We start from the raw sequence: 23,445 nt of genomic DNA, 5'->3' as shown, positions 1-23,445 counted from the left end.
CAAAAGTTTGCGGCGTTCATGGGTTCAACTCTTATCTTTACGACATAATTTAAGAGTAAAAAAAAAAAAAAACGTTTTAGAAGGACAGAAGAATCACCCAATCACTGATTGTTCTGCAGTGACTGACACTGCGATGAGCCAATAGCAGCAGCGCATTCAGGTCGCGCCCGCGGCTCTGTCAGCGTGAGCAACAGACGAGAGAGAGAGCGAGTCAGACGAAGCGATCTCCAGAAACTCTCCGCATTAAACGATTGATTTAGAGAGAAAAGTGACTAAATATAAAGAAAGGATTGGATTTTTGAGTGGACGCGATACATTGGAGAAGCTGTCGGAGTGAGAAGAGGACGAGGCAGAGAATTAGAAATAGAGGCTGGTGAATGATGCAGATACACGGAGCAACAAAGCGTTGCTTTTCCTTGTTTAAACATACATTATTTTCTTTACTTGGTGAGTCATATTTCAATTATCAATTTGATGTTATGTTAACGTTAATTTGCACGTGGGCATAAAGGCCCATGAAACCCCCCTCTTTCAGCTCAAGTCCACCCACAATCTTTTTGAAAAATGCAACTTAAATGGGCGTGGCAGGAGAGGAAGAGGGGGGCGAGCAACTGTCATCTGTCAGTGGCCCATCCGAGACTCAATAAAAATTAGGGGTAAAACGTGAGGACATACTTTTGTATGGTTTTTATGTCTTTAAAGTCCAATGAAATACAATAACCACCTGTTTGAACTTTCAAAAGTAACTGAATGGCCTGCTTCATATTTTAGATTAAAATATGCCTGAAAAAATATTTTATGATGTTAACTTCAAATAATACTAATAGTAATTTAAAGATGTTAGCATTGGATCTGGACGGGAAGGATAACTCAAATCTTTTTTCGAGTCATTTCGTTCATTTCGTTCGTTGAATGAACGAAATGACCCGAAAAAAGATTTGTTCGTTTTGATGAACGAGTTCGAACAGGAGAGTCACGAACGTGCATCACAGAACAGAGCAAGGCGAGCATTTGTGCTTATAAAACTTAAACTTTTTTATTTATTTTTTAAATGACCGATCGTTCGCTAGATAAGACCCTTATTCATCGTCTGGTATCGTTTAAAGCCCTTTGAAGCTGCACTGAAACTGTCATTTGGACCTTGAACCGTTTGGGTCCTGTGGAAGTCCATTATATGGAGAAAAATCCTGGAATGTTTTCATCAAAAACCTTAATTTCTTTTCGACTAAAGAAAGAAAGACATGGACATCTTGGATGACATTGGGGGTGAGTAAATTATCAGCAAAAGTTTTTTTTAAAGTGAACTAATCCTTTAATAGGTGAGCTGTAACATCACTACATGACTTACCATTTTTTACAAGACCTAAGAAAATATCAGAAGATTTCACTGTGATAACTTGATATTCTATACGTTTCTTACACTGTTTACACACTCAGCAGGGATGAATTACGAACTGTTCCATATTTATGATTATGGGTGGAACTATATGACATCAGAAAGTAAAACTAAACTGATGAACAGGAAGCTTAATCAAACAGTAATGTTTTCAGAAAGGACTGCGACTGATAGAGGCAGCAGCAAAACTGTCATGTCACAAAAAAGGACGCATTCCCCCACTGGTGAAGAAAAAGAAAAAAAGAAGAAACGGCAAGATAAAGGTATGTTGAAATTATTAATGTTAACTAAATTAGGCTATGTTGCAAGCTAACTAAAGTTGGCTAGTTAATTAACAGTTAATTAAGTTAAGCTAGTTAATTAAGCCTAGGTACAACTCACCGTACATTCACATCATATGTAAGGACAGCTGTAGAGTTACACTCACGGGACACTGCACTTATTTGCAATCACAAAAGATCATTATTAGCATGTGTTTTAAAGCCTTGCCGGTTAAACATTTAATTTGCGAGCATGTACATTCAAAGCAGTGATTAAAGTGGTTAACTTTTAAGTGCCGTGCGTATGTGGGTGCGTGTACTTCTCCGTACTCTTTAACAGGATGCGGTCCCATCTTTTATGGTAATGGCTTTAGTGCCTGGTTACAAATCAGACAAAACGGACAAAAAGTTAGTCATTTAAACTACATTATAACGACCATTAATGTTTTTTAACTTGTATGTTTCATAGTAGCCTATGTAATTGAATAGATTGTGAAATTAAACGTTTCTCATTCTTAGTGTTTTTTTTATTTAGCTTACATACAATTCTGTTACTATACAATAGCTGTCTGTCTTTCTATAAAGCTGTGTGTACTGTAAAAAACGCTATACAAATAAATATATTACTTGATGGCAATTGTTTGTTAACATGGGTTGGCTATACCCAATGTTTAGATCTGTTTGGGTATTTATGCAAATTAGCACATACATAATTAGATTATGCACCGTTTGTCCATGTTAACAAACAATTAAAAAAAAACTTGTAATACATTTTTTATTTGTCTTGAAGTAAGTAATCAACTCAGTAGTTTTCATGGTGATATCTAAAGGTTAAAAATTTTACCCTATTCACGTGAGAAAAAGAATGAATGGGCGTATGAATAGGCTATATTTGGCTCTTTTTCAAAACGTTTCCCTAATGGGATTCTTCGGGGCTTTTTTCCCTTACTCATGACATATTGAGTTGAAAAATCAAAATCAGTTGAGATTGCATCTGTTGCGATTTCTTCAACCTTTGTTCATAAAATGACTGGACTATGAGGGGAGGGGCCGTTCAACTTGACAGTCAATGGCGCTCTCGTTTTGAATCAGTATCGCTAATGGTTCAATATTTTAGTGTATGTTAATGTTTAGTGAGTAAGCTATGCTCATATTCTGATTTTAAACGGGCCTCCAAATAAAATGCGGCTCTTGGCCCCATAAAGGCTTGGGCTGCCCATGCCTACTTGTGTTGTCTTTTATATATAAAAATATATATTCATGATTGTATAAAATGGTGTTGTATAAAACGGTTACATTTGCTGTACTGTGGCTCCCAGAGACACATTTAGTTTCTGTATTTAGATGATTCTTCTGCAGCCCAATAGATCTAACTACAGCCATTTGGAGCACATGGTCTCAGACTGGCATGTAGAGGCAGAGCTTATAGGCTCAGTGAGAGTTAGTGATGGAGATGGAGGGACGTCTCACTGAGGAGATGGAGGGACTTCTCACTGAGGAGATGGAGGGACTTCTCACTGAGGTTAGAGTTAGTGACGGAGATGAAGGGACTTTTCACTGAGGAGATGGAGGGACTTCTCACTGAGGTTAGTGATGGAGATGAAGGGACTTCCTCTCAGAAACTGCTGTCTCATATGCATTGGCGGCTGGTGAAAGTTATTTTAGGGGGGGGCTAAAGATTTTTTTTTTTTGATTTTAACATACAAACGAAGCATTCTGGTGCATTCTGACAAAATTATAAAGACAAAATAGAAAATTTTCTTACAAAGACGAATGGGGCCGGGGAACTAAGTTTTAACTTAATTTATTTGCCTTGTAGAATTCAGCAAGATTAAAAGTGCAAACACATCAATAGAAATTGGGAATTATATGTTTGTGAGGGCCGCTGTAACCCAGTGTCCATCCTCACGGGAAGGGGGGGTGGGGGGGTTGTGAGGGCCGCTGTAACCCAGTGTCCATCCTCACGGGAAGGGGGGTGGGGGGGTTGTGAGGGCCGCTGTAACCCAGTGTCCATCCTCACGGGAAGGGGGGGGGGGGGGGGGGGGGGTGAGGTGTTTGTGAGGGCCGCTGTAACCCAGTGTCCATCCTCACGGGAAGGGGGGGTTGTGAGGGCCGCTGTAACCCAGTGTCCATCCTCACGGGAAGGGGGGGAGGGGGGGGGGGTTGTGAGAGAGGGGGTGGGGGGGGGGTGGGGGGGGGGTGGGGGGGTTTTGTGAGGGCCGCTGTAACCCAGTGTCCATCCTCACGGGAAGTGGGGGGGTTGTGAGGGCCGCTGTAACCCAGTGTCCATCCTCACGGGAAGGGGGGGGGGGGGGGGGGGGGGAGGTGTTTGTGAGGGCCGCTGTAACCCAGTGTCCATCCTCACGGGAAGGGGAAGGGGTGGGGGGGTTGTGAGGGCCGCTGTAACCCAGTGTCCATCCTCACGGGAAGGGAAGGGGGGGTGGGGTGGGGGGGGGGTTGTGAGGGCCGCTGTAACCCAGTGTCCATCCTCACGGGAAGGGGGGGGGGTGGGGGGGTTGTGAGGGCGCTGTAACCCAGTGTCCATCCTCACGGGAAGGGGGGTGGGGGGGTTGTGATGGCCGCTGTAACCCAGTGTCCATCCTCACGGGAAGGGGGGGGGGGGGGGGGGGGAGGTGTTTGTGAGGGCCGCTGTAACCCAGTGTCCATCCTCACGGGAAGGGGAAGGGGTGGGGGGGTTGTGAGGGCCGCTGTAACCCAGTGTCCATCCTCACGGGAAGGGAAGGGGGGGTGGGGTGGGGGGGGGTTGTGAGGGCCGCTGTAACCCAGTGTCCATCCTCACGGGAAGGGGGGGGGTGGGGGGGTTGTGAGGGCGCTGTAACCCAGTGTCCATCCTCACGGGAAGGGGTGGGGGGGGGTTGTGAGGGCCGCTGTAACCCATTGTCCATCCTCACGGGAAGGGGGGTGGGGGGGGTTGTGAGGGCCGCTGTAACCCAGTGTCCATCCTCACGGGAAGGGGGGTGGGGGGGGGTTGTGAGGGCCGCTGTAACCCAGTGTCCATCCTCACGGGAAGGGGGGTGGGGGACAGATAGAGAGAGAGAGAGAGAGAGACTAAATTACTTGTACTGAAATGTTGCTCGTCTCTATTTCAGTGCAGCAAAGTGGTCAATGACTTTCTCATTGAAATCATGCATTTTGAGGACTAGTTCCCTCTCCATGGAGAGCATGACAAGTGCATTCAGACGTTCCTGGCCCATTGAATTTCACAGGAATGCCTTAATTCTTTTCAAAGTTGAGAAACATCTCTCAGCTTCAGCTGTTGTCATGGGAGTAGTTATGAGAATGTTCAACAAACTCACAGTCTCAGAGAATGTCTCCTGGAGGTTGTAGCTCATGATAACCTGGTACAGTGCCAGTTTACCACAGCAAGCCTTGAATTCAGGATTCTCATAGATCAGAGACAGTTCCGTCTTGAGCTTTGCCTTTCAAACATATCTCCCTGTACTAAGGTAGCACTCACAAGGTGGCCTGTGAAAGAGAACCTCGCTTTGGTGTGAGCCAGGATGGTGTCGCAGACCTCTTCAGACAGCCTCTGCTTCGCCTCTTCTGTCAAAGCCGTCCTTGGTCTGTCGGTTCCTGATGGCTCTTGCAGCTGGTCAGAGTCTCTGAATGCAAACAAATCAATAATGTGTTTGTTAGGCTGTGTACAGTACTGTAGTCTACGTGATGCACATGTTCACACTTTATCCAGTACAAAGACGTCAGCATACCCACTGATGGTCTTCGGGATCCATTGGACCCCAAATGACTTCTGCTTAAATAAAAAAAAAAAGTTCTCTTTTTCCAAATGGTATGAAACTTCCTATGGCTCTCAACACTTTCTAGATCTACAAAAAAAAATTTTTAAATGGAATGTTATCTGTTTTTATGTAGGTGTGAAATAAATAGTGACACTCGTGGTCTTTTGGGTCTATTGGACCCCACACAATAACATTTAATTTTGTAACAGAACAATATATATATTTTTTTCCAAGTATAATTTTACTCTGTTTATTAATGTTTTTAACTCAACATTTGTACAGTTTTTGGAGGATTTATGATATTTTTTAAATTTCTATTACAAATGTTGAGTAAAAACATTAATAAACAGAGTAAAATTATATTTGTTAAAAATATATATATTGTTCTGTTACAAAATTAAATGTTATTGTCAAATAGACCCAAAGACCACGAGTGTCACTTTTTTTGAAGACCATCAGAGGGTTAAAATGGGCAGGGATGCATAATGTTATTGTTAAAAACTGTTTTTTTAAGCTATCCATTGTGCCTCAACTAACCAGGAAGTCCAGCACAGAGTAAAACAAGCTAGATTACTCCACTGGCAATATATTATAAAAAAGAACACATATTATTAAAAAAAAGAACACAAATACTCCTTTCACGCATCTGTTCTCATAACAACTCTGCTTTGAGAAGGATCGAATAATATAAATGTTAATGGTCTGCACACTGCTTGTGAAGCTCTCGAGGGCCCTTTTGATGAAGACTGCATCAATGTCCTTCTTCTGGAGCTTGTGATTGTACAGTACAATCATAACATAGTAGGCCTACAGACATTATCTTAATTTCATAATCTCCTTAAACATAAGAATACTGCTGGCCATAAACTGAGAAAGTGCACGTCCGGTGTGCGATACCTCGACGCGGCGCTGCAGAATATGTAGCCACCAACCTTTTTACCCATCTCCGTGTCCATCACCCTGCGGATTACGCATTTTTACAGAGAATACATTGCGATTATTTTACTAGCCATGGAATGGGAAACGTGACATTAACAGGGGGTTTCTGTGTTCATAGACTTAATAAAGGGTGATTATTAAGAACCATCTTATTTTTGTATTTGCACTTGATTTTTTTGTTTGTACCCTTATGTTTGCTGGGTAAAAAAGAAAAACTATATAAACAAAGTAAAACTTAATTTGACTGATAACAACCCATGCCTAAACAAACTACTTGTCTTGCCTATAAATTTTGATACAGAATTTTGTTTTATTTTATCACTTCGGGGTACGCGAGCCGAAATTCACAACGCTTTATCTGTAGAGTGGGAAAGGGATCCTCCATAGGGAGAGGATAGTGGATACTTCAGCACTGCATTGTCATCGGGTCCAGGCGGATCTCCTTCGTCAGATCTGGATACGGCCTGGATCCGGCAGGCTGCGGGAAAACCTCGGGATAAACAAAGACACTAATATAATATTAGCATAGATGCCATTCTTCTTATGATGTAACGAGTACATCAAGATTTAAGGGATGTGTTCCCAGTTCCGGCTGACCTAATCTATGCAGCCTAACATTGAAGTATAGAAGTCTATAATGTATTATGTGTATGCTAGGTCAAAGAGATGTGTTTTTAGTCTAGCTTTGAACTGACAGAGTGTGTCTGCTTCCCGGACAATGGTAGGAAGACTGTTCCAAAGTTTTGGTGCTAAATAGGAAAAGGATCTACCGCCTGCAGTCGATTTAGATATTCTAGGTATTATCAACTGGCCGGAGTTTTGAGATCGCAATAGACGTGAAGGACTATAATGCGTTAAGAGCTCGCTCAAGTACTGCGGAGCTAAACCATTTAGTGCTTTGTAAGTAATCAACAATATTTTAAAATGTATACGATGTTTAATAGGGAGCCAATGCAGTGTTGACAGAACCGGGCTAATATGGTCATATTTCCTGGTTCTGGTAAGAACTCGAGCTGCTGCATTTTGAACTAGCTGTAGTTTGTTTATTAAGCGTGCAGGGAAACCACCCAGTAGAGCGTTACAATAATCTAGCCTTGAGGTCATGAACGCATGAACTAATTGTTCCGCATTTCCCAATGAGAGCATATGGCGTATTTTAGATATATTTTTAAGATGGAAAAATGCAGTTTTACAGATACTAGACACGTGGCTTTCAAAAGAAAGGTTGGTATCAAATAGCACACCCAGGTTCCTAACCGACGACGAAGACTTGACAGAGCAGCCATCAAGTGTTAGACAGTATTCTAGGCTATTACGTGTGGAAGTTTTTTGTCCAATAATTAGAATCTCTGTCTTTTCAGAATTTAGTAGTAGGAAATTACTAGTCATCCAATTTTTTATATCAGCTATGCATTCCGTTAATTTAGTGAATTGGTAAGTTTCGTTGGGTTTTGAAGAAATATACAGCTGAGTATCATCGGCATAACAGTGAAAGCTAACTCCATGTTTCCTAATGATATCTCCTAATGGTAGCATGTACAGAGTGAACAGCAACGGTCCTAGTACTGAGCCTTGTGGTACGCCATACTGAACTTGTGATCGATAAGACATCTCTTCATTTACTGCTACAAACTGATAACGGTCAGTTAAGTATGATTTAAACCATGCTAGTGCAATTCCACTAATCCATAGATATCGCGATATATCGATATCGTGAATTATTTTGGCCACAATAACCGTGGTGTGAAAAATCTAACATCGTGACAGCCCTAACCGCGACAGATTCGTGGATCTGAGTGTCGCGATTTCGGTTTCATATCGCATATCGTTTCAGCCCTAATCAGTAGACTTACTTGCTTAATAGGTGGAGCTGTAACATCACTACATGACTTACCATTTTTACAAGACCTAAGAAAATATCAGAAGATTTCACTGTGATAACATGATATTCTATAAGTTTCTTACACTGTTTACACACTCAGCAGGGATAAAAGTACCAACTGTTCCATATTTATGATTATGGGTGGAACTATATGACATCAGAAAGTAAAACTAAACTGATGAACAGGAAGCTTAATCAAACAGCAATGTTTTCAGAAAGGACTGCGAATGATAGAGGCAGCAGCAAAACTGTCATGTCACAAAAAAGGACGCATTCCCCCACTGGTGAAGAAAAAGGAAAAAAGAAGAAACCAGAGGAAGAGATGAAACGGCAACATAAAGGTATGTTGAAATAATTAATGTTAACTAAATTAGGTAAATTAGGAGTAGTTATGAGAATGTTCAACAAACTCACAGTCTCAGAGAATGTCTCCTGGAGGTTGAAGCTCATGATAACCTGGTACAGTGCCAGTGCACCACAGCAAGCCTTGAATTCAGGATTCTCATAGATCAGAGACAGTTCCGTCTTGAGCTTTGCCTTTCAAACATTCTTCAAACAGCCCCACGTCGACATTTTGGTACAGAATATCGACGTGGGGCATGATCTTGTGAAAAAAACACAAAAATAAACAAAATCTTCGTCCTGTAGCATTCTCACGTAGCCAGATGCTTCTCTCACGCTGAGCTGGTCAAATGGACCATGTGAACCCGTCTTGATGGCTTCAAAACATTCAAGGAGGTCATCTCGGTTCTCGTACACAGTGTTGACGATCCTGCTGTTAAAATTCCACCTTGTAGATGAAGCTCTGGGCAGTCTTCGTGAAACAATCTTGTCCAGAACGCTGCACCGTTTCGGTGACCGGGAAAAGAAAGACGCAATACCGCTCAGATCGGAAAAGAAAACGTTAACTTTTTTGATGTGGGAGGTAGCTTGCTGCATGATCAAATTAAGCTGATGTGCATAGCAGTGCACATAATGGGCATTCTTAAAATGTTCACGCACCTTTTGCTGCACACCAGCCTTCTCTCCCCTCATCACACTGGCACCATCGTAAGCTTGTGCAACGAGTTTCATTTTGTCGTTGTCGTCGGCCAAAAGCTGGTTCAGTCTCTCCAAAAGCACACTGGCAATTGAAACTGACGTTGAATCCGAGATAGGAATAAACTCAAAAAAAACTTTCCTGCACTGCATGGTTGTCATCAATGCATCTAAGCATAAGAACCAGCTCTGTCTGCGTGGAGACGTCCGTAGTTTCATCTGCTTGGATGGGCAGATAGCCAGCTGACTTGACCTCCTCCACAATCCTTTCCCGCGCGACCGCTAGCATACATTCTAAAAGCTCGTTCTGCACCGTCTTGGATGTGCCCTTGAACACTGTGGCGTTTTTCAGGTGCTCATCAAAAACTTCATCTAACTCTAAAAATACATGGGTATGTGTCTCATTCATTCTTTCATTGAAGGCTCATTTTCAGAAAAAAAAAAGTTTTAACATGAGAGTCAATGGGAGATTGCTTGGGCGATTTTCCACGTCAATGAATTCGCCCAGAGAGGCGGAGTCGCGGGCGCGACCATTTGAAACGTGACTTGAATCTGACGAATCTGATTGGACAATGACAGATAATATGTCTAGAACACTGAAAACTACTTTTGCTGTGATAGAATTTGTCAAAAAAAATCCTCTTTCTCCCAGTTGGTAGTGCATCGCCCCATACACCATCCGCCCCTGCTCATATGCCTGCTTATGGCATGAATGGCTGCTTTGACAGCTTGACAGTGGTTCATAGTTTAAGTTGTTTGAATACTTTTTAACTATACAACATTCACTTTTTGAAAACGCAAACTAAATTACTCAGTGAGCATAAGTTCTGGGGTGCATTACAGAAAGATCCTAAACTTAGAATCCTGTCATGCAGGGGCGTAGGAATGAGTTTAACATTGGGGAAACGTATCGGAAACCTGACAGATCCGTTAATGGTTTGAACAGAAATATGTCATATATTAACTACACTGCAAAACATTCACCAACATACTTTATTCTACTAAAAAGATACATTTGTAAAGATAAAGGAAAACACATTTTGAATAGCAGTAATTAACTGATATAAATCAAATCAATTTTTTAATTGCAGGCCATATTGATCAAAATTTGAATTCAAATTTTCTGAATACATTTTATTTTCTTAGTTGTATCTTATGCCTCGTCAGGCAAAAGAACGATTTGTTGGACCATTTTTTCTGCCGACCAAAAACCACCACAACGTGGCGCAACATCAAATGGCAAACGAATCGTTCGGTTTGTAATGCGTACCAAACCGAAAGCCTCATGCCGAACGGTTCAATACGAATACGTGAATCGTTACACCCCTACTAGTTAGATGTTGAATCAAAACATCAGCTTAAAGGATTAGTTCACTTTTGAAAAAACTTTTGCTGATAATTTACTCACCCCCATGTCATCCAAGATGCCCATGTCTTTCTTTCTTCAGTCGAAAAGAAATTAAGGTTTTTGATGAAAACATTCCAGGATTTTTGTCCATATAATGGACTTCAACAGGACCCAAATGGTTCAAGGTCCAAATGACAGTTTCAGTGCAGCTTCAAAGGGCTTTAAACGATACCAGACGATGAATAAGGGTCTTATCTAGCGAAACGATCGGCCATTTCAAAAATAAATATAAAAGTTTAAGTTTTATAAGCACAAATGCTCTCCCCGCCCTTGCTGTCATGTCTTATTGTCAGAGCCAGCCAGGAGTCTGGTCTTAGCGAAAGAGGCTGAAGGAGAGAAATTCTGACTGAAATGCCTTTTAGCGCGACTTAAATGCAGTCGGCCCGCCCACTTCGGTTGGCTGAAAAGCCATTTGTCTGTGCAAAGCACAGCCGTGAACCAATCAGGCTTCAGTATTCGGAGAAAAAGAAGTTTCCCTATACGCATTAGAAACTGACGCAATGCGAGTGAACCGTATCGAAAGGGAACTATTAATATAAAAGTTGCTCTATTCAGCAATGTAGATGTTATATTGTCATTTGTTTTGTCAGCCATGGCGTCCTCCCGTGATCCTCCAGTGTTCTGTGACATCTGTGATGAAAGAAAGCAGAAAGCTGTGAAGACCTGCCTGACGTGTCAAAGCTTTTACTGTGACTCTCATCTGGAGCCTCATCACAGAGTCCCGCGTCTAAAGAAACACACACTGATCAACGCTGTGGAAAATCTGGAGGATTATATATGCCAGAAACACGAGAGACCTCTGGAGCTGTTCTGTAGAGATGATCAGACGTGTGTTTGTCTGTCCTGCACTGAAGGAGAACACAGGACTCACAACACTGTTCCTATAGAGGAGGAGAGTCGAGAGAAGAAGGTAAAAATTAAAAACTAAACACTTTAACCCTTATAAGCTTAATAACCTTATAAGGAAGACACATGGGCTCTTCCTTGTTATTTTTTAACTGCGAGTGTAACTTGTTTTTTTTAGGTGTTATAAAACTGAATTCCTTAAAGCACACTGTAAAAAATATGATCAGTAGGTCACGGCAAGTTATGTTTTTACATAATGTTTACTCCTCAAAATATTTTAAACAATTTCAACTTTTAAGTTATACAAGATTCAACTCGATTTTTTAAAGTCAGTTTAATATAATATAAGTTAAAGTTACTTGTTCAGCGATTTGAATATGCTAAAAAAAATTAAGTCAGCAATTGAAATTTATAGTAAAGTTTACAGTGTAGTAACAATAAAATTATGCACTTTTGGGGGATTTTAGGTAATTTAGTTCATAGATCTTATTTAAATTTCTTTATTTCAGTATCAAATACAATTTTTGGACCTTAACTACAGTATAAATCTACACTTCTATAAATGTAAACATTTCTGCCATCTGGTGAAAAAAGAACAACAAGACTTTCATGTCAGGCCCAAATCCTGTTATGACAATAATGGCCAGTAGATGGCTGAAGTGTTTCATTCAACTATACATGCTGTGAAAGAATTCTAGATTTCATTCTTAATAGTTTGGATGTTTATTTGGACTTTATCCAACTATTTTTTGTCAAATAACTATTATTTGTCAAACCGACAAATATCTTTTGTGAAAGTCTCAAGACCGAAAAATGTTTTTCTAATCATTGCATTTGGTCTGATATGACACATATATATATACTATATATATACAGTATATATATTTCCATACCTGCCCGCACCCTGCTCACGCAAACATCGCACTTTGACATTGTGTTCTGTAAGACTATCCAGAGTTGTAGAACCACAGGGTGTGTTCAAAATCATTTGATTCATCCCATCAAGACATGGGAATTCATCCAGCGTGATAGTCACAGTGCACTATGGGTATTCTCTAGCTGTTGAGCGTACATCGGTTGTAAACTCAATATTGCACCGCAAACAAACAGCAGTCGCCTTTTACAGTTCATCCTGAACCAAAACAACCAGCTAGATCCACTGCTGGATCCATTTAGTGATGTCGTTTTCTGTCACGAACTGCTTTAACAGCTTTATTGGGACAATCCAGAATCGTAATCCATATGACAGACATGGACTCAAAACCATAGAGCAAACGATCCAAATCTATGATAAACTCCAAAAACAAAGAAAAACAAAGAAGAACAGAGGTACGGGCGCTCAAAACAGTGCAACACAAAACAAGACTACGCAAAGAATGCGAATGAAAACATAGGAAGACTTTAACAAGGGTATCACACACAGCTGTACGAAATCACACAATCATGGGAACAGACAATGGATACCATAAAATTAAGTTAATAATAGAAAAAAGCCTAAGAGTCAGGACAAGTGCCCTCTGATGGAGATTAAGAATACTTTAGCTAGCGGATGTGACATAGCCTCCCCCTGAAGACCACCAAGACATAGCTGGTGACCACAACGGCGGAGCAGAAGGCCACCAGCGCAGATCAGACTGGTCAGATGATCCCTATAGAAGATCAACCAGAACGTTTGTTAAAACAGGCAGAAAGGTCAGTAATTACCAAAGCAAGCAGTTTTTGAATGCGACATCCCTGGTCGTGACAGGACAGACAGAAAGCTCAGGGACAACCACTTTGGTCGTATCTAGGTAGACAGGGCTTTCACAGGCAACCACTGTGGTCATAGCAGGACAGCCAGACAGTTCACAGACAGACGATGAAGCAGAGACTTCCTCATTGATCTCCTTGACCATAGCAGGACATACTGAGAGTTCAAGAACAGTAGTTGCATCCTCAGATAAAATTAGGTCAGGTACCGCCACTTCTGGAGAAACTGAAGAAGCCTTCATGGCTCAGACACATAGAATCACTATCGCTGTAACTGGGAGTGCAATCAATGGTGGGAGAACCTCTGAGACCTCCAGACTCGATACCACCGGATTTCGATGTACTAGACTAAAGGACGATGTCAGGACCACTAAGATGTCAACTGCTCGCATCGACATCAACGGTAGGTCCGCCAAACTGGAAGCCAGTCTCAAACGCCTAAGGACCACCTTTATAGCTTTAGGTGGAGCGTCGATGTCGGCTGGAGATTTGGGACCACTGGACTCAGAAGCGCTGTGAGTACTGGACCTGGGATCATCAGACTTGCTGAATCAAAGTTGTGTTAAAACGGTAAGTGAAAAGTTTAGTAGAAGGTTCCTCCTCCTCCACATTAAAAGGAGAACCGCTCAGCTGCAATGACAAATCAGTATAATGTGCCAAAGTCCAGTCTGGGTCATGTAGCAGCATAATTACATTGAGTGGCTCAGAGAACCCGCCCCCCAAAAAGATAATTTGGGGAATCTTGTTCATGTTGGTTAAGTGAGCCTACTCAATGTCCAGTACATGGTCCTTGATGCTGCGCCTTCCTTGTCGGAGATGCATAATTCTCACTGGTGGATCCATTTAGTAGTCTTCTGTCACAAACTTCTCCGAGAGTTGGGTTGACGATCCAAATGCAGCTTTATTGGGACAATCCAGAATCATAATCCATATAACAGGCATGGGGTCAAAACCATAGAGCAAACAATCCAAATGTACGATAGAGTCCAAAAACACAGGCAAACAAGGATATCCAAGACAAAGGAAACCAGGTTACAGGAGCTCAAAATAGCTGCGTAACACAAAACAAGATTATGCAAAGTGAGAATGAAAATACAGGGCTTAGATAGGCAGACTTTAACAAGGGTAATCACACACCGCTAAACAAAATTACACAATCATGAACAGTCATTGGATACTGGGAAGTGAAGTTCATAATGGAAAAGCCCAGGAGTCAGGAGGAGTGCCCTCTGGTGGAGATTAAGGGCACTACAGCTGGTGGATGTGACAGTCGTAACCGTAATTAAGAGATGGCAACCCGTGACGTTCTACCCTGAGCAGATTTATGCGTTTCTATGTTAACAGTATCAATGTCGAAATGAATCTACAGCAGTCAGGTGGAACAAGTAAGAGCTCTAAAAGTTATTTATATTCATTATTATTGTAATGTGATGTGCTTTGAGACATAAGGTAATTTAACGCAGTCTCTCATCTGATGCATTGGAGACACAATGAAGGAAGGGTGGGATCTGATGCTTTCAAAGCTAGCTTTCTAATGCTAGCCACTCTGAAATTGCCTGCCCTACCTTTAAACTGCCAATAGTTTTTTTTTTACTTTTAGAAAAAAAAATTTATCCTCAAAGACATGTACTAAACGCCACAGAATTTTGAATTAATTTTGTCTTTCAGAAGTTATTTGTGTTTCTCTGTATGTAGACTGCCGTTTGTCAGATGATCCAGGACAGAATAAAGAAGATTCAAGAGATCCAGCACTCAGTAGAGCTGGGAAAGGTGAGTGGAGGTTAAAACGTAAAATTGATAATGCATTATAATATTTCAATCAGCTTCATAAAGGTTCTCAATTAAATAGATAAAACTTAATAGATTAACCTTCTAATTGTTCTCATTTATCAGAAAAACACAGAGAAAGATAAATCCCCCAGTGATATGATTTTCAATGTTCTGATTGGCTACATTGAGAGATGTCGGTCTGATCGGATGGAGATGATAGAGGGACAGCAGAAAGCAGCAGAGAAACAGACTGAAGATCTCATTAAAGAGCTGCAGCAGGAAATCACTGAGCTGAAGCAGCTCTCACACACTGACGATCATCTCCATCTCATACAGGTCTGTCAACATCTCTCATCAGTCATCATGTACAATATTACAGGACAAACTCTCTGTTCACAAACCTGATGAGCTGCTTGACCATTGTATTTGTATCAGTCTTTTAGAAACTAAACAAAAGAAACTGAAACAGCAATTGTAGTATACTGAGTACAAGTCTAGCCGTTCCACTTTCCACGTTACCGCTAGGGGGTGAATATGCTTGTGTTGTGTGGGAATTACCTGTTGCAGTGGAATGTTCTGTCCTGTTGGGTAGTCAGGTCATGCTGGTGTAATCCTGTAAAATAAGCTGTTATTTGTAAACCCAACCCTCCTACATTCCTCTCTCTCGTGTGGTCTGTTGACTCTTTCCCAAGGAAAGATGTTTCCGATTGTCGTGGATTCGCCTTCAAAGTGGATGGATGTACCCAATCCACCCAACAACTACCACTACCTCTCAAATCACTATAGAAAAGCTCAGGCAAAGTTTTGGCGTATTCGGCATGCCAAGGATGTTGGTATCAGACAATGGACCTGCCCTGGACAGCACCCTTCCAACCCCCCTCAAATGGGTTCACGAAAAGAGTCGTGCAGGCCTTTAAAGCTGGTCTCAAGAAAATAAAGGCAGAAACTTTGGAGACAAGAGTGTGTAGATTCCTGTTCACTTATAGGATTACGCCACAAACTACAACTGGTTTGTCCCTTGCCGACGTTTAAGATCAACTTTTTATTTGCTTCTACCGAACCTAGCAGCCAAAGTGCTAAAGAAATCACTCAAACAGAAAGAAGACCATGACAGCAGTGTTGACCTGCTGACTTTTTGAGTGGGTGATTCTGTGTATGTGAGAAATTATAGCTACGGGCCACAATGGATTCCTACTGTCGTCGAAAGTTGTACCAGTCTGCTGTCTTATGTTGCCTTGACAGTAACAGGACAGACCTGGAAAAGGCATGTTGATCAGGTTTGCAGGAGACACTGTTCCGGATTCTGCAAATTAATTTTGACAGCCTGTGAGCAATGTATCTGTAGAGCCAGGGGAACAGAAATGACTGTAACCAGTGTCACAAGAAGAGCCTGAGGCTGATACTGAACAATTTCAAAAGGCGTGGAAAGCAGATGCTCTTCTACCAGTGTTGTTGACCACAAGGAGGTCACCCAGAGTAAAAACGTGAACCAAGATATCTGAAAGATTTTGTTAGACAATTCAGCAAGATTATCTGGTATAAAAAAAAAAGAAAAAAGGCAAATTGACAGTTGACATGTTTGGGAATGTTTTAGCTTTAAGGGGGAGAGATGTAGTAGACTGAGTACAATTCTAGCCATTCCAGTTGTTACCGCTAGGGGGTGAATATGCTTGTGTTGTGTGGGAATTACCTGTTGCAGTAAAATGTTCTGTCCTGTTGGATAGTCAGGTCATGCTGGTGTAATCCTAAAAATATGCACAGTCACTCCTGCATTCCTCTCTCTTGTTTTTTTATACTAAGTTACCCCAGTAATAAAGTCCAATTTGAAAAATTAGTTAACTGTGTTAGAAAGGTATTGTGTAAAATATACTAACTTGAAATATAAATTAATAACATATTTAATAGTCTTGTCTTTCCTGCTGTAGATGAGCTCATCCTTGTACAGTCGTCCCCACACCAAGAACTGGACTGAGATCAGGATTGACTCTGGTGTGAACTCTATGTATAGAGCTCTTGCTCAACTGAAGAAAACTCTAGATACAATAATGGAAAAACTCAGTCCAACAGGTATGTGAATATCAAACACAGTATATTTTTGTCATTAACAAAGAAATAAATTTTTTCAAGGAATATTATGGGTTAAGTGGCGGCTGGTCAATAAAGGGGGCTAGGGCACCGCCCTTCCTGAGCCACACACACAAAACAATAATAATAAATTATGTTAGATTTTGGATATAGCTAGTTCAATGCGCACTGACCGCCACAGTGTTCTTGTTAGATAACTCAGAGTCATGGATAGATGGTAGCCTTTTAATGATTGCTTTGGCATCAACATAGATAGACTTGTGCAAGGTTTTCTAAAACAATGGAAAGAAAATAACAATCAACATAAATCACGTAAGTGTTACATTGTAGATATAAATGAGAAACTTGGCATAAAATATCATTGCGCAAAATATTCCTTATACAAGTTATAACGATCGCTATTCAAACTTCAAAGGATTGACGGCATATAATACAACGTCCAATTCACGTGCGGCAAAACAGCCACTTTAATATAGACGAATAAACTTAGAAACACTATCTACAACAAATACACTTGCAATATAACATTAATGTTCAAATAACACTGGACTTACTTGTCCGTTACTCGTACAATGTCCTTATAATGCAAGCAATCCTGCGAACTTTCCAGTCAGAACGGCTGGTGCAACTCTATAGCGCTACGCTTATTCTCAGACTGGTTGCGCACTATTCAGTGACGTACAGCGCTGATTCTGTGCGCATCTCCGTTATTATGCTAAACATGGAGAATTCAGAACAAATTATGTAAATTGATATGTCCATGATATGATATGATAGAAAATCATCTGTGGAAAATATAAGCTTTTCCTATATGTCCACTCTGCCTGTCCGCATGTCTCAAGTTCAGCTCTGGGGCGCTAGACAAATCACCCACAGGAGCCGGGTTTATGTAGCAGTTTAGCCAGTTGTTGTGAACATTTAAAGATGACACAAAATTTAGCAAAACAGCGTCCTCAAATCTTGTCCAAAATGGTGATTTTCTCTATCAACCCAAACAAAACACTGCTAAAGTCAAAGCTAGTCTGTATGGTCTGAATAAAGCAAACAAGCACACCAGTAAAGTTTTGATGGATGACAATTGTAATCAAGGTAAAGACGATTACATTGGCATACATACAGGCACGTGCAAGTCCGTTTTTATTCATGTGAAACAAGCAGTGTTTTTGTAACGTAGGCCAGTAGGCGCTGTGTGTGTATACCTCACTGTAGTCTTAAGCGTCTTGTTAGCTCGCCCGGCTTCTTTCCCAACACTCCAGTACGAATCCTGCTCGAGGGTTGATTAAATCCAATTTAAACTCAGTTTGTAAAGGATCACACTGTTTCAAAAATGTAATCATAACACAACTTACCCTGTCTATGTAAAGTTCTGTCCATGTAAACTCATGTTAAAGCAGTATTACTTTAACGGCAAGAAAAGGATGCAACTCTGTGTACAAACTGTAAAAATACATAATGTCTAAAAAAAAGTTTGCCACCTCACAAGGACAATTTAGACACTTTACAGCTCAAATAACACATTTTTACTGAATTATTAATAGAAGAGCTTTCATAAAAAGTACAAGCTTCACATTCTATTAAATCCTCAATGTTTGTTTCATAGACCTCCATTACAGTATGTTTACTGTAAACGCATTCTGCATTTTATTTTACAAACTGGGGGACGAGCAGCATTTACATGCCACTGATGCTGCCGATAGAGAGAAACTCACTGTTAACCTGAAATTACTGCTATAAATAATTCATCATTATGTTGTCATCTGTGTCCACAGGGTTGAAGTTTGTACAGAACTATGCAGGTATAGTGTGACTGACACCATTTTCTTCAATACACAACACAACAATACTGTTAATAATCTGTATTTTATACTGTACATAAGTTGATTGATAATGTCTGATCTCTCTCAGTGGATGTGACTCTGGATCCTGATACAGCGAATCCATATCTCAACCTGTCTGATGATGGAAAACAAGTCAGTTGTGGAGACATTGAGCAGGACGTCCCAAAAAACCCAAAGAGATTTGATGTGGTTTGCTGTGTTCTGGCAAAGCAGGGATTCAGTTCAGGGAGATTTTACTATGAGGTGCAGGTGAAGGGAAAGACTAAGTGGGATTTAGGAGTGATCAGAGAATCCATTAACAGGAAGGGGACGATCAGACTGAGTCCTGATAATGGAGTCTGGACTGTGATTTTGAGGAATGAAAATGAATATTTTGCTTGTGAAAATTCATCTGTCTCTTTATCTCTGAGAGTGAAACCTGAGAAGGTTGGTGTGTTTGTGGATTATGAGGAGGGTCTGGTCTCTTTTTATGACGTGGAGTCCAGATCTCATCTCTACTCTTTCACTGCTCAGACTTTCACTGACAAACTCTATCCATTTTTTAACCCATGCCCCAATGGTAAAGGTAAAAACTCAAACCCACTGATCATCACTCCTGTCAGTTAAAATTAAAAACAAATCTATTTTAAATTACTGCTATAAATTTTTATATTTTAAAAAAAGAAAGAAAAGAATTTGCACAAACCACAATCAAGAAGTTTTTACTTACAATATGTGATACACAAAATGTGCTAAAAGAAATTAACAAAACATCAACTATAATTAAATATTATATTTGTGAGTTATGTTAAAAAAATAAAAAAATATTCATCAGTTACATTTGAATGGCCATTCTATATTTTCTAATTAACACAATGTGTTAACTTTTAATAATAACTTGTAATAACTTTTAATACTTTGCTTTTGCTTTTCAAATCTACTATGACATTTTACATAATATGATTTAATATTATATTGTGCAATTCTACATAATAATGTAAGCCCGTTTTGATCGGCCCAAAGGCGGTTTCCGATAACGGGTGAAGGTCTCTGTGCGTTACTGCCTTTCCTCATGGCTAAGTAATTTGATTAAAAAAAAATGTATATGCATTTCCTCGTTATTTCATCTAACTCCATAAATGAAAAGGTTTTAATGATATCTGTGCATCATTAAATGTGAGCGAATGTTTGACTATTCTTTTTAACTCTACTAAAAATAATATCAGTCAGTATAAAATCAAATGTTTACAATTTATTATGTCAGGTAAATGTATCTGCCAATTTCATAATCAGTTCAAAGATAATGGATACAAAACATCAACTGCTCTGGAATAAAGAGAGAAGATGTGAACCTTGACATTATAAATACATGATGCCAAGTGTTTCGCTTACACTTCACATCAAGGGCTAAACTGGGTTACAGAATCGCGCAGAGCCTCTCGTTGCATTTCATTATATAGACAGAAACTTCTTTTCGCATGGAAATATGTGCTAACAATGGGAATTTGCATTCAGAGTTTACACCTTTTGAGAGCAGGATGCCATTTGTCTGGAAGACACACCCTCCTCTATGTGCAAGTTATCTCTAAACTCTTATTATAAAACTATTATCTTTTGGTTGACCTTTTTTGGGAATGAGACATTTGTACCAGTCGCACTGAGACATTTCAAATGATACAAAACGTATAAAACTGTGTGATAATTGTTCACATTTAAATCAGATACATTTTTGGGTGAATTTGGGGGGGGAGGGAAAGAAATGTAGATTAGGATGAGGTGAGACTTGCATCTCGAATGGTGACGCTAACTTCACAGGAGTGAGTTCAAATGTTACTTTCCTTTGTTCTCTCAGAGAGTAGACCCTTTTCCAGTTTTTCCAGTCTTAAAATTAACTAAATGTCCAAACATGGCACATGTTATTTTGTAAGGAAATCTCTGAAGCCATTTTCTCTCTCTCCTCTCCAGCTGTCAACACTTTTTTTTTGCTTTTGAAATATTGTGATTTTTGGTTTATATTGAATAACTTTTCGTTTATTTCACGCATTGGCAAAAACTTGCTTTGTGTGACAGTCACACCAGTTCATATGTGTGTGGGGGTTTGTGTCTATTTTGCACTCTTGATATTTTGTCACTCCTTCATTGTTGTACAGTTTTTGCTGCATCATGGCTAATTTGTAGATTGTAGACACATAATATTCTCTGTATTTTCATATTTTTGCCTATTGTTTATCAATAGAAGAGCAGCTTCCTTTATCTCAGGGTCACAAGAGGGCGCAGAAGGCAGTGTGTGATGCTGTGCCTTGCCACTCTCATCCCCCTCTCCTATCGCCAACAGTTGGGTCTTAGTTACAAACTTGAACCAGACCTGAAGCCAAGGCTATTCATTTAACATTAATCCGAAACCGGTGAGTTTTTCGGGACCCGTCTGGCTCGGGTCGGGTAGCAGACCTCTACCCCCAGCCCATCTTATTGGCTCATTCGGACCATCAGACTCTGCTATACGATTCAGTTCACAAGTTCTTATGGGCCGAGACTGCAGTCCTACTGGCGAAGGACAAGATCGCACTGGTCCCTCCAGCCGATATGAAGTCAGGCTTCTACAGCCCTTGCTTCATTGTATCCTAGAAAGGCGGTGGATTACAGCCAATCTTGGACCTGCAAGTTTTGAATCGGGCCCTTTTCAAGCTCCCGTTTAAAGCAGCAGTGACTTTTCCTCTGCAGTCGCCCTACAGGTTGGAAGCGGAATTGTCCATTACCACTGTCGTAAATAATTTATCCTACACTGTAAAAAATCCAACTTGCAAATTGTTAACTTAGTTTAAAATTTTAAGTTGAGTGGGCACATTTTTCTTCATTCTTTAAAAATTAAACAATAATTTTTATTGTATTATTTCATTTTTTTTCTTTTAACGTGCTAACTCCTGCTGCGTCTGTCTTCCAGCTCCTCCTGCTCGGTCTGGGGCGTAGCGCAGCCACTTCTGTACAGCTTCAGCGAAGTCATAGGTGTTTGCCGTTGTAAGACGTTGAGTCAAGGCATCTAGAAAGTAAACAGCAATTTAATTCAGAATCATCCACTGCCCTGATTATTTCCCCACAAAGCAGATGATAACAAAAATGTCTTTTAAACAGGGCTTGCAAAGGTTTTTCTAAAGACTGAACAATTTTTATTCATGAATAATGGACTCGTTCACTATATTAAAGTACAAGATATATCACGTAATTTTCTGTCACATGTGCTATAATGTCTGAATGGAATATATCCGTGACTGGTCGAGTGGAAGCTCCACCTGCCACGCAAAGATTTTACCCCCTCTCTCATCTTGCCATTTCATAGGTAAATCATTTTATATTTCTGGGTAGAAACACTTTTTGTTGAGGCTGCAGGCCTATAAGACGGACTACATTCAAAGCACTTTTCAAAACTGTCCAATATGTTCATGGATGTATTCGAATTAAAGGGAGGCAAAAAGGATTAGCTTGCAGTGACATCTTTCATAAGGACAATTTATGAGGCCAACAAATCATGTTTATTATTTTATTAAATCAGAACTAATTGTTAACTCAACAAATTAAATATAAATAACTGGATACGTATAACTGATTAAATAGTAGATGTATTGATTAGAGTTACCATAGACAAAATATTTTTCTGTTGACTAAATTGTACATTAATTTCTGCTTAACATTAAAAACTACTGCTGCATGGAGGAATATGCATAGGCCTAAATCTCACCGCAAAAACAGGCTAATAATAAGGCTATGTCTTTAAAATTAACGAGGCATTTTAATTGCTTCTAAATGAAGTATGTGGGGCTAAGCATTGAATAAAGTAAAGGTAAACCATGTCTTTTGTGTAATTCTGGCCCGCCGCGGTCACTGCTGTGAGTAGCGCTAGCTAGCTAGAGATAGAGCACTATGCTAGCGTTGGTTTCGCGCGGTGTTCTCCGGCGGTCAGAAGAAATAGCGGTGCTGTGTTAATAGATTTCACGACACTAGCAATTTGGTACAGACATGTATTTTGAGCTAGCTGTCACAAAAATAGACTGGACCAACGAGGTTTTGCTAACTTTATAACCTAGAAGAGATCAAGCTTTTGGCAGATTTTGACACATTGGTAAAACAAAAATCCATTTCAGTGACTGCAGCACTGCGTCGGTTACTACATTAACCATCATGTTAACGATCAACCTAACAGTATTTGATTTGGTACAATTCATTCATATCAAACATTAAGCAAGCTTACCTGTACGCTTTTAAGGTCCAGAAATGAGCTGTGTCCGGTGCAGTACGTTGGTGTTGATCTCCCTGTCAACTATATATCGATGCATTTTCAATCATTTTTCCCGGTCAACTATATGCCGATGACTTTTCAACACATTCAGCGATCGCCCGGTAAACCAAATATCAATGCTTAATCAATCATAAAGTTAACTATAGATCAATGTTGTTCCAATATTGTTGCCATCAACATTAATAACATCAGGTTTTCATCGATAT

General features: G+C 40.2%; 1 protein-coding gene across 1 annotated transcript; it reads left to right on the top strand.

Moving 5' to 3' along the window:
- Positions 1 to 8,488: 8,488 nt before the first annotated feature.
- On the top strand, positions 8,489 to 19,577 carry LOC130083742 (E3 ubiquitin-protein ligase TRIM21-like). The gene is made up of 7 exons (XM_056248750.1): positions 8,489 to 8,576; positions 11,272 to 11,591; positions 14,972 to 15,046; positions 15,170 to 15,382; positions 16,972 to 17,113; positions 18,901 to 18,927; positions 19,037 to 19,577. The coding sequence occupies exons 1-7, from the start codon at positions 8,489 to 8,491 to the stop codon at positions 19,573 to 19,575; spliced, it is 1,404 nt and encodes a 467-aa protein (XP_056104725.1). The 3' UTR covers positions 19,576 to 19,577.
- The last annotated feature ends 3,868 nt before the right edge of the window (positions 19,578 to 23,445 follow it).

Source organism: Rhinichthys klamathensis, unplaced genomic scaffold (assembly GCF_029890125.1).
Source record: "Rhinichthys klamathensis goyatoka isolate OS25496 unplaced genomic scaffold, OSU_Roscu_1.1 h1tg000058l_1, whole genome shotgun sequence".
NCBI classification, from domain to species: Eukaryota; Metazoa; Chordata; class Actinopteri; order Cypriniformes; family Leuciscidae; genus Rhinichthys; species Rhinichthys klamathensis.
The sequence above is the reverse complement of the archived record's forward strand: the minus strand, read 5'-3'. Positions and strand labels throughout refer to the sequence as shown.